At 28.5% G+C, this 11,225-nt stretch overlaps 2 protein-coding genes and 1 pseudogene across 2 annotated transcripts; 2 read left to right on the top strand and 1 right to left on the bottom strand.

Moving 5' to 3' along the window:
- Positions 1-414: 414 nt before the first annotated feature.
- On the top strand, positions 415-3,028 carry LOC101501659 (coniferyl alcohol acyltransferase-like). The gene is made up of 2 exons (XM_027331669.2): positions 415-922; positions 1,889-3,028. The coding sequence occupies exons 1-2, from the start codon at positions 497-499 to the stop codon at positions 2,894-2,896; spliced, it is 1,434 nt and encodes a 477-aa protein (XP_027187470.1). The 5' UTR covers positions 415-496; the 3' UTR covers positions 2,897-3,028.
- A 4,326-nt stretch (positions 3,029-7,354) lies between these two features.
- On the top strand, positions 7,355-10,018 carry LOC101501341 (phytoene synthase 2, chloroplastic-like). The gene is made up of 5 exons (XM_004491252.4): positions 7,355-7,884; positions 8,757-8,807; positions 9,051-9,223; positions 9,312-9,547; positions 9,631-10,018. The coding sequence occupies exons 1-5, from the start codon at positions 7,536-7,538 to the stop codon at positions 9,998-10,000; spliced, it is 1,179 nt and encodes a 392-aa protein (XP_004491309.1). The 5' UTR covers positions 7,355-7,535; the 3' UTR covers positions 10,001-10,018.
- A 955-nt stretch (positions 10,019-10,973) lies between these two features.
- The window catches only part of LOC101495074 (BTB/POZ domain and ankyrin repeat-containing protein NPR1-like), a 3,825-nt pseudogene continuing 3,573 nt past the window's right edge, over positions 10,974-11,225 (bottom strand).

Here is an 11,225-nt window from a genome sequence, read left to right as displayed (position 1 = left end):
GAAAATCAAAAATAACAAAAATATATATATATATATATATATATATATATATATATATATATATATAATGACAAATGTTAATTGATTAATAATAATTAATATTATAATTTTTTTAATATTAGATTTTATTCTCCAAATTAAATAGTTCACTTTAGACTAATCAATTTTAAAAAGATAAATCTAACTTACTTTTTATTACATTAAAATCTCATCCGAATAACAACATTTTCATAGTTTGGTGTGTGTATATATTATATATATAGTAGAGATAGAAAATTTATGGTAGTACCTTTAAGCTCCTCAAAAAAAAATTCTCTTTCATTTTCACATGCTACCAAGATTGACTTTGAGTCTGAATTTTCAAATAAAATTACACCTACCAAATTAACCTATAAATACATGCATATAACCCTTCTAGCATATTCATCAAATAAGGTAATCAACTAGTCGTAACACATCCTCGATCAATTAATTTTCCACACATCTAATCTCTAAAATGTGTATTGGAAAACTAAATGATCAATTCACAGTTAATGTGACCAACGAGGAAGTAGTGTCTGCCATGCTACCAATGCAAGAGCATTGGCTTCCACTATCAAACCTTGATTTAATTCTTCCCCCTGTTGATGTTGGTGTCTTCTTTTGCTACAATAAACCTATGATTTCTATTAGCACCACCCATAACATTGTGGGGTGTTTGAAAAATTCCTTAGCTCAATCTCTTGTTTCTTATTATGCCTTTGGTGGTGAAGTGGTTACTAACTCCATAGGTGAACCTGAGTTACTTTGTAATAACCGTGGAGTGGATTTTGTTGAAGCTGTTGCTGATGTTGACCTACAATCTCTTAATTTATATAATCCTGATGAAACAATTGAAGGGAAGCTTGTTCCAAAGAAGAAACATGGTGTACTTGCTGTTCAGGTGAAATATTTATTAACAAAACAATGCAAGATATGTATCGACTAGTAGTTGTTTTTAGATAGTTATTCTCTTAAAATTTGCAATAAGTTTCAACTCTTACAAAATCAATTTGTAAAATAAGAAATGTCTCTTTTATAAACTTGTGTCGGACCTAAAGATGAGAATAGGCCAGATTGACTGACAGAGTCCTACGACCTAACCTACGTCAGACTCAGGCCAGATTTTTTTTCTTAAATAAATAAGACCAAGACTTCTAAAAAACCCTATTTAGTTAAAAATGTCAGGTTAAAGGTTACATAACAAGTTTTTTAGGCATATTAGACCGACCTATTTAAATAAATATAAATAATATTTTTTTACTACTATAATTATTATATTAAATTTTTATCTTTTTTTTATATATTCAATTTTTAAAAATTTACGCATATTAATCTCATTTAGTTTTTGACATATTTAAATGTATTATTATAAAATATAATTTAAGTATAATGTATATAAAGTCATATTCTTTAAAATGTGATGTTAAATATTAAAATAGAACTTAATTTTATTGACATATTAATTTATTTATCTATTTAAAGATATGTTTGATTACTTATTCAAAAATATTAAAATAAAATAGACTTTTAAGTAGGGTAATATGCCATATCAGACTAAAAAGTAAGCCTATTACAAACCAAATTTCAGCCTTAAGCCTTGAATTTTTTAACAAGTCAGCTTAGTAAAACCTAACTCGGTTCATCCTATTCTCACCCCCAGTCGAACCTTGTCTTTATTTTATATAAGATTTATGTTTTACCAAATACATAAGTCACGTGTCACTAGTGTTTAACATTGGTGCGTGAACATAAATAGTGAATAATCTAAAACAACAGCATTTGATATCATATTAACTTTTTTGTATTAAATATAAGTCTAACTGATGCATACAAAATGTATTAACTTTGTATCGTTGTAACTATGCAGGTGACTTGGATGAGATGTGGTGGATTAGTAGTGGCATGCACTTTTGACCATCGCATAGCTGACGCTTATTCAACAAACATGTTCCTTGTATCATGGGCCGAAATAGCCAGGCCCAACAACAAGCCCATGAGCCCAACAACACAACCTTGTTTCCGACGCTCACTTCTCACCCCACGACGTCCATCTTCCATCCACCCTTCACTTTATGATATGTATGTACCAATCACGGACCTCCCTCCTCCGCCAGATCCCAAATTCAAATCCGATATTCAAACCGATCAAATTATTAGTCGTATATATTACGTAACAAACGAACAACTCAACAACATGCAATCACTAGCGAACTCAAACAAAACGAATTTGGATCCTCTACAACAGTTGCACTCTAAACTCGAGTCTTTCTCCGCTTTTCTTTGGAAGATGGTTGCGGAAGCTGCTTCAATAGATAACAAAAATGTTATTGCAAAAATAGGAATTGTGGTTGATGGAAGAAAGAGGCTAAGCAATGGTGACAAGAACAAGGAAGAGATTATGAGTTCGTATTTTGGGAACGTGATTTCGATACCCTACGGTGGTAGATCAACGGAGGAGCTGGTTGAAAAGCCGTTAAATTGGGTGGCGGATCAAGTTCATGAGTTTTTGGAGACAACAATGACGGAGGAGCATTTTCTAGGGTTAATTGATTGGGTGGAAGAGCATCGACCAATTCCAGGGTTGGCGAGGATTTATTGCGGTAGCACTAGTGGAGAAGAGGGACCCACTTTTGTAGTGTCTTCTGGACAAAGGTTTCCAGAATCGAAGATAGATTTTGGATGGGGAAAACCATTGTTTGGATCTTATCATTTTCCTTGGGGTGGTGATGCGGGTTATGTTATGCCAATGCCTAGTCCTAAAAGGAATGGTGATTGGTTACTCTACATGCATCTTCCTAAGGGATACTTGCATTTTATGGAGTTTCATGCTCCACACTTCTTTAAACCAATGTCTTGGGATTACCTTCTTTCTTAGTTTTTATGCTGCTTCATTCTTTTCTTTGTTAATTGTATTCTTCGTGTTTATTATGGCTTTATTGTTTAGTAATTATTTGAAGTTTGTAGCTTCTTAGTAATTATTAAATACATACTTTTCTTTTGAATTTGACATTAATTCTTTTTGTTTACACATTAATTTCTACTAAATCTGATGGGAAAAACTGGTTCATACACTCGGAGGAATGTAAAGAAAAGAAAAATGATTTAAGATGGTTAAAGGAATGAGAACAAACACTTTTTTTCTTCTTCATAACTTTGTTGTTGAGTGATAAAAGGAAGAGAAGGAAGAAATAAGTTAATGAGAGGAAATAAGGAAAGAAAGAAGAAAAAGTATCATGTTACATCTATAATTAATATTCCAAAGGAGAAGATGTAAAGAAGAAGAATAAAGAAAAAAGAGGAGGAGGAAGAAGAAGAAACCTATGAGAGAGGAGAGAGAAGTTGGGAATGGAGAAAGAGAGAGGCAACTAAGAGTGAACAGTTTGAAATGAGTGACGAGAAGAAAAATTATTTTGAAATTTGAAATGATAAGTAATTTTACCATTGAATCTATAAATAAAGCCAAAAGAAAATAATTTGAAAGGACAGTTTTGACTTTTTGTCAGGAGTTTCTATTCTTAAGTGGATAGTAGATGGAAGTTGATCAAGATATATATCCATTTCATCAAGACGGAGATTGTTGAAATTGTATACTTTGATACAAATCTCACATTCTTTAGTACTTAAAAGGAAATGATTGAACAAAACTATATATACTATCTCTTGTTCTTTGTTACAAAATGTCCTAATAGAAAATATTTTAAGCATGTAGCCAATTTTGTTTTGTTCTTTTCTTATACTTTTATTTTAAAGTGATCTGATATATAATTTAAATAGTTATTTTGAAAAACACAGTATTCTAAGAGTCGTGAGGTATTTTAAAAAAATTTATAAGGTATATATAATGTTATAAATCTAATTGTCGTTAGATAATAATCATAATTTTTCACATTTACGTTATATCCTTGTGTTATATTCCACGTTATATTTTAAGTTATAGTTTGGTTTTACTAATAAGAATCATCAATGCTAAAACACATAGACTTTAGATTGGAAAATAAAAATAGGAAAAATGTAATATAATGCGGTATTTTAAGTTACACAAAAATAGTAGATTAGTCTTTTTTTTTTTAATAAATTATTTATTTATCTTTCTTTTGAAGTCAAGTCTTTTCTTTATATTTGTAAATGTTTACACTGATGATCTAAATTTAAAACTAGTAAAATTAAAACCCAAAATTCTCTCTATTTTTTCAATAAATTCATGTAATTTTTAAAGGATTTTAATTGTAATATTCATAAGAACATAAAAAATCAATCAACTTTTTAGAAAATAAATAACTAGAGAGAATTTAAATAATATACATATTAGAGTTGTTGAAATTAAATGTGAAATTCTCTTAATTCAAATTATAAAATTATATAAAAATTTATTTTTTTTCTTTATATGATCGACAACAAAACTCATAGTAAAATTTTAAAATTTTTAACTAAAAATGATTGAAATAATGTTATAACTCAACACCGTAATATTTATAAACAAAAAAGATATTGTTAAAAAAAAAATTAAAAATCAGTCTAATATTTTGTATAACTTAAAAAAACTATAAAATATATTTTGCCATAAAAATACCACCTACCAAATTCACATAGCTCAATTTTAATTTTATTCTATAAATACATGCATGCAACCCTTGTAGCTTATTCACCAATAAGGTTATCAACTAGTGATTTCTTTCTAGAGACAAATAATAGACTATCGAGGTTAAATATATTGATTTATATGGTTTATTTCTAAACCTTCTGAAACTTCAATTCAATATTGGCTGCATATATAAGAATGGTGTACAAATTTATATACTTCATCTAGCCTTGTTCGCAATATTGGATGGTGTGGTGGCCGACATTAAAAGAACAAATGTTGTATATAGTACAAGATTTCTTACACGAGCTAGACTCGAAATTCAATAAAAGAACAAAATCACAATTCATATGCATATTAAGGATTTTTTTTCTTCAATATCCTCCTTTTCAAAAACTTTATCAAAATATTTAATTTTTAAAATTATATATCAAATTATCTTGTTTTTATACTCACTTACATGTCACTTTTGTAAATGAAGTCCAAATTTGTAAAAACGAATTTCTTAAAATAAAAATTTTAAGTAAAAAATTTTAAGTTTTTTTTTTCAAATTAACAAAATATAAATTACATAGATTGATTAGAGTTCCATGTAACATTTAGATAATGTTTTCAGTATGATCATTTAATCGACATAATTTATTTTTTCTTGACACTTTTTCATCAATCGACATAACACTGAACTCAGATACACGATACAATTCTCTATGTCGGTTAACTGAACATACTCGAAAATATTATCCAAATGTTACAAAGAATTCTAATTAATCTATATAATTTAAAATTTGTGTTTGTGTCTTTTAAGATAAACTACATATCTTTTAATATATATAAATAATATCGTTCATTTTCCAACATGCCGATTTTTTAATACCACAATAAATTTATTATAATTACGATAAATCACCGTTATTAAATAGCCATATTAATCTTTATCATCTAATAAAATTAATTGAAAAATTAAAAGTTAATTGTGTATTTGTTTACATATTTATTTTACTCCTCTTGTGTTCCAATACAAACATGTTCCAATACAAGCAATTTTATTTAACTGCCGTGGTATGTGATTCGGTATACTCTATCAAACACGGTTTAAGTGAAAAAAAAAAACCATTAAATTAAGTTATTTTTATTATTTGATGCTATAAAAGACAATGTTTTCTCTCTTTAGAGTTCACAAGAAAAAAGTTATTTTTATTATTTGTTGTTATTTATTAATTTATCAATAACTAGTTCATACATAATTACAATTACTCATAATTTTTTCATTAAGATAATATAATTTTATTGAAAAATTTATCTCTAACAACATAACATTGATGTTAGATATAAACTCATAAGTTATATATTTATTTCCATTATCACATTAAAATATTTAACGATAAAAATTTACTAAAATACTATTTTGATTGATAATTTACAATTTTAAAAATATATTTATTAATTTATAAAATTTAAGAACTAACTAACAGATGCTTAAATTTAAGAGATAAATTTACCTATTTAATCAATAATAAATTAGTTTCGAAAATTATTTATTGGAGTGTAAATTCAAGCCAACTTGTAGCGCCCATAGGGAATCTGGGTCCCGCCATTTCAATGTGTGTAATAATTTTTTATAAGTGCATAAATTTTTTTTGACTTAAGTCACCCAGTATAAAAAGTTTGACTCTTAATCTAAACATTAGTAAGCCATACAATTAATGCACCATCCACTGTTTTTTTTTTCTTTCCGAAAGTTGCTCACCATTCATTATTATTTTGTATTAAAACACGATATTTATCGTTTAAATTGATTAAAATTATATCGATAAAATATATTATAATTTAAAATTAGTAAAATTTAAAATTATAAAATTTATAAACAAACTCACAACATATAAATTAATAATATGTAATGATAAAATATCTATAAATATAATTGATGTGTTCAAAATATCGATACCATTGAAGTTATAACGTTGATAACGCTAAAATCATTGATTAAATTTGTATTTGATCGAAGTCGATATGTCAATATATACAAAAAAAAAAAATAACGCAATAAGACAAGAAAACAAAATACTGCAACAAGATAAGAAAATAAAACATCACACCAAAACGACAAACAAATATAATACCACACTAAAAAGATATAAAAAAAAAAAATGAAAAATGAAATATGTATATAAATCGCTTAGTTATACAAAAGAGAATAAAAAATATTTAAAAATTAATTTTAAAGCACCTCTTAGATGAAAAAAATAATGTCTATATATGGAAGAGATCAAAAGGGATGAGGGGTAGAGGCTCTCACCATCCACTACTAGTAAGCAAGCAAAACAAACATGCAGGTGTAAGGTACCTTTTTTTCAGAGTCAATGTAACATAAATAAATTCTAAAAATATAATAAAAAATAATCAAAATAAAAGGGTTTAGATCCTATCCTTTTCCCTATCATATTTGCTCTTTTGTTTAAAGAGAGATAGAATATCAACAATTTTGATAAATTTAATAATATAAAAGTAAAAACAAATTGTGTGCCTATATTCTCCAAACATGAGAAAAGAAATAAAAGAAGAGGATCCAAAATAAAATTCTGCCAAAACAAAATCTAAAATAAGAGAATCTTGCAATAAAAACAAACAAGTTGATCAAGTTAAGGATTACAACACACTGTCCATACATTCTCACACGTATTACAACTGTACACATAGTCACATAATATAAGCCTTACAATCATATATTATTTTTTCTATATATCTTTAAGAAGCACCAAGATGAATAAAACGTGCATCATCTAATTTTTTTTTACAACCTCAAAATTTTCCTAACTCATTCTTCTCTCCTTTTTTTTTAAGTGTCCATTATACTAAACTCTTAAAAATTTAATTTCAAGAACAATTTCCAAGTTGCACAAAAAAATAAAACATAGGAAATTGTTGCGTTCTTGAGATGTCTAGTGTTGTTCTTTGGGTGAATTGTGGGCCCAAAGAGAATGCCAAATCAATGGTGGATATTTGTAGCATTGGAAGAACACAAAGGAGTGTTAAAGTGTGTTCTAGGATAAAGTTTGGAAGTGGGGGTGCAGTGGTAGCAGAATCTTTGAGAAGCTCAGAAGAGAGGGTGTATGAAGTAGTTTTGAAGCAAGCAGCTTTGGTGAGAGAAGAAAAGAGGGGTGCAAATATAGAATTTGATTTGGAGAAAACAATTGAAGGTGATTTTAGTAATGGGGATTTGTTGAATTTGGCTTATGATCGGTGTGGTGAAGTTTGTGCTGAGTATGCCAAGACTTTTTACCTCGGTATTTATTTTACTTTACTTTCTCATTCATTTTTTAGTTTAATTTGAATGTATAAAAGGTTTTACATATTTCGTAAATTCTAATTAATTATGTGATAAATTTATAAGTAGATACGACCAAAATTAGATATTATTAATAATTTATTTTAAAGATACTAGTTTTTTTATAGAGTTTAACTGTTTGTAATATTTATACTCATGTCCAATGAAATCCATCGTATTCTCATATCATACTTTCGATTTTAAAATAACTATAAAAAAGTGGTGTAATGTGATAAAAATGTGAATTTCTTTTATTAGTGTAAAATTCCTTTAGGAGGACAATGCTAGTTTTTTTAATTTCTTATTATATATTAGTCGTAATTTGAGTAAAATAATATATTAGTGGTTTCTAGATGTTAAGGTTATAATAACAATTTTTTTTTTGTCAATGAGAGATACTGAATGAATGACAAAAAATTATACGTATATTTTAAATTTTTTTACTAAACAAAATTATTTCTTGATTTGCACAAGAACAACTTTAATTAGTAAAAAGCTTATCCGACTATTATAATGAAATACAAAATAAAATAAAATCAATTATTGTAATTAGTATGAATGCTTTTTTTGGTAAGGTAAGAGGCCAAAGCCCAATTGACATAGAACTTTATATATGTATTTTGATGCAATAGGAACATAGTTAGTGGTTTGATTAAAATATACAGTGTAGTTCTATCCGACTCAAATGATTAGTTTATCTAGTTGCACGCAAAAGATGTTCGATCTAAAAAAAATAAAATGATATTTTTATTTTATGGCTTAAGATATCTTAATGCTAAATACTAGTATATTTTGTTGTTGATTTGATTCACTTTCAATTGTAAAATGTAGGTACACAATTGATGACTGAAGAACGCCGAAAAGCCATATGGGCAATTTATGGTATGTATACGATAAACTTGTTTTTCTAGTTTGTTGTTCTCCAATGAGTTTTTATGTTCCATTTTTTTTAATGTTATTTGACAATTTTATAGTGGATATTCGTTTAATTCCCATGTTTATCAATTTTTATTTAATCTTAGTTTTTGGTAGTGTATTAATCTTAACTTCCGAAGTGTATTGGTGAACAAAATTAGGAGGATTGATGAACATTTCTCGAATTTCATTGTGTGTTTTGCATTGTAGTGTGGTGTAGAAGAACTGATGAACTAGTAGATGGCCCAAATGCTTCACACATCACACCCAAAGCATTGGACAGGTGGGAACAACGACTAAGTGATGTTTTTGAAGGTCGACCCTATGATTTGTATGATGCTGCCCTCTCACACACCGTCTCAAAGTACCCCGTAGATATTCAGGTACTTTCCATAGTTAAATAATGGAACATTATTTTAATGTGGTTAAAGTGATCGATGTTATTGACATTGGAATTTCTGTTTGAAATAGCCATTCAAGGACATGATAGAAGGGATGAGGATGGACCTAAGAAAGTCAAGATACAATAACTTTGATGAGCTCTATCTTTATTGCTACTATGTTGCTGGGACAGTAGGTCTTATGAGTGTCCCTGTAATGGGGATAGCACCACAGTCCAAGGCTTCAACTGAGACCATTTATAATGCAGCATTGGCATTAGGCATTGCAAATCAACTCACAAATATACTCAGAGACGTTGGAGAAGAGTAAGTTCTCTTTCTTTGAGAATTTTGAAGTAGAAAGTTTGAAATTGAATCCTTATAGAGCATTTATTATTTGATGATGATAGTGGTAGAAGAGGAAGAGTGTATCTCCCACAAGATGAGCTGGCGCAAGCCGGCCTATCAGACGACGACATAATGCGTGGAAGAGTAACAGAAAAATGGAGGAATTTCATGAAAGGACAAATAAAAAGAGCAAGGATGTTTTTTGATGAAGCAGAAAAGGGTGTTGCAGAGCTTAGTTCTGCTAGTAGATGGCCTGTATGGGCTTCATTGTTATTGTATAGGCAAATATTAGATTCTATTGAAGCCAATGATTATGATAACTTCACTAAAAGAGCTTATGTTGGAAAAGTTAACAAGTTATTATCATTACCTGCTGCTTATGGAATTGCACTTTTAGGTCCTCAAAACTTAACCAAATTTTTAATGAGATGACTACTTTTAGTTTGATAATTATGTTCACTACATTATTTTATATGATGTCTATTATACTCTTTTTGAGTTATGATTCTATACATCTCAAATAACCAACATGTATTGAAGAGCAACTCATTCATTATTTAATCAATTGCATGCAAATAGATAGTAAAAACCGTTAAATCGAAATACATATAATTTTGGATTCCGATTTAATGGTGGTGCAGTATGGCTATGTTATATGTGTGTATGTCAGGTTTTGTGACTGTCTGTGTGCCCCTTCCTCAACTGTCCTAGGACTCCTTAATAATGGTTTATTATTTTCTGTCACTTTCTAGTGGCAGCACACAATCAGCTGCTGTTGTCTGTTCATAATTGAAAAACCTTCTACTAGTATGGTAGGTGAATCCAACTTGTTCTATGGATAACGAATCTTACACTATTTTATGAGTTTGATGTAGACAAAAGTTCTTCAAGGTTCAGTTAATCTACCAAATTTTAATCACCTTTAGTAGCATTTTCTCCATAGAGGTTAGTCACCAGTCAAATGACCACACAAACAAAACTTCTATAATTACTTCTTTTTTATATAAATAAAAATTTAGATTAGGAATGACACACTTTCATGTAATCTTAGAGACAACTATCAACTTCATTGAATCTTTCTAGGAAGGTTAAGTCTTTTTGTTTTTTACTTTTTCTTTTCATCAGAATATTAGTATTACATCAGAGACTCAAACAAACCAAACAAGACCTAATGACAATCTTGTTATTGCAATGAAGTTTCTAAAGTCTATTGGGAGAAATGCATGACAGGTAAATTCTTAATTGAATCTATTTTCGACGAACATAGTGTTACATAATTTCTGCGTCAACAGAGTTTCTTAACCACGTGATAAAAAAATTGATTATGAAAAAATATATGTTCTGAGAAGTCCGCATAAAATCTACCTTTACATGTTAAATATATTTTATATTGACGAAACAGATATAAATAATAGGAATAATACAATTGAAGTGAATGGTTCACAATTCATATCCCATATATTACATGATTATTATCCACCACATCTTCTCTTTGGGTTCAATTATGATGCAACATAGCTTCTTATTGGCAAAACATGCTACTATTGCTACTTGTATGTTACAACACTACTACCTCTAAAGGCCAAAACTTATAGCAACTGCTCTAGAACAACATGGACTTTATTTTTTCCTCAATTTGTGGTTAAGACTTTCCCTA

This window comes from Cicer arietinum, chromosome 2 (assembly GCF_000331145.2).
Source record: "Cicer arietinum cultivar CDC Frontier isolate Library 1 chromosome 2, Cicar.CDCFrontier_v2.0, whole genome shotgun sequence".
Lineage (NCBI taxonomy): Eukaryota > Viridiplantae > Streptophyta > Magnoliopsida > Fabales > Fabaceae > Cicer > Cicer arietinum.
Note: the sequence above shows the minus strand (reverse complement) of the source record. Positions and strands in the feature narration are given on the sequence as shown.

Coding starts and splice junctions, on each gene's coding strand:
- LOC101501659 (XM_027331669.2), top strand. CDS start 497: ATGTGTATTGGAAAACTAAATGATCAATTCACAGTTAATGTGACCAAC. Junction 923..1,888: donor ATGGTGTACTTGCTGTTCAG/GTGAAATATTTA, acceptor GTAACTATGCAG/GTGACTTGGATGAGATGTGG.
- LOC101501341 (XM_004491252.4), top strand. CDS start 7,536: ATGTCTAGTGTTGTTCTTTGGGTGAATTGTGGGCCCAAAGAGAATGCC. Junction 7,885..8,756: donor TGCCAAGACTTTTTACCTCG/GTATTTATTTTA, acceptor TGTAAAATGTAG/GTACACAATTGATGACTGAA. Junction 9,224..9,311: donor AGTACCCCGTAGATATTCAG/GTACTTTCCATA, acceptor TGTTTGAAATAG/CCATTCAAGGACATGATAGA.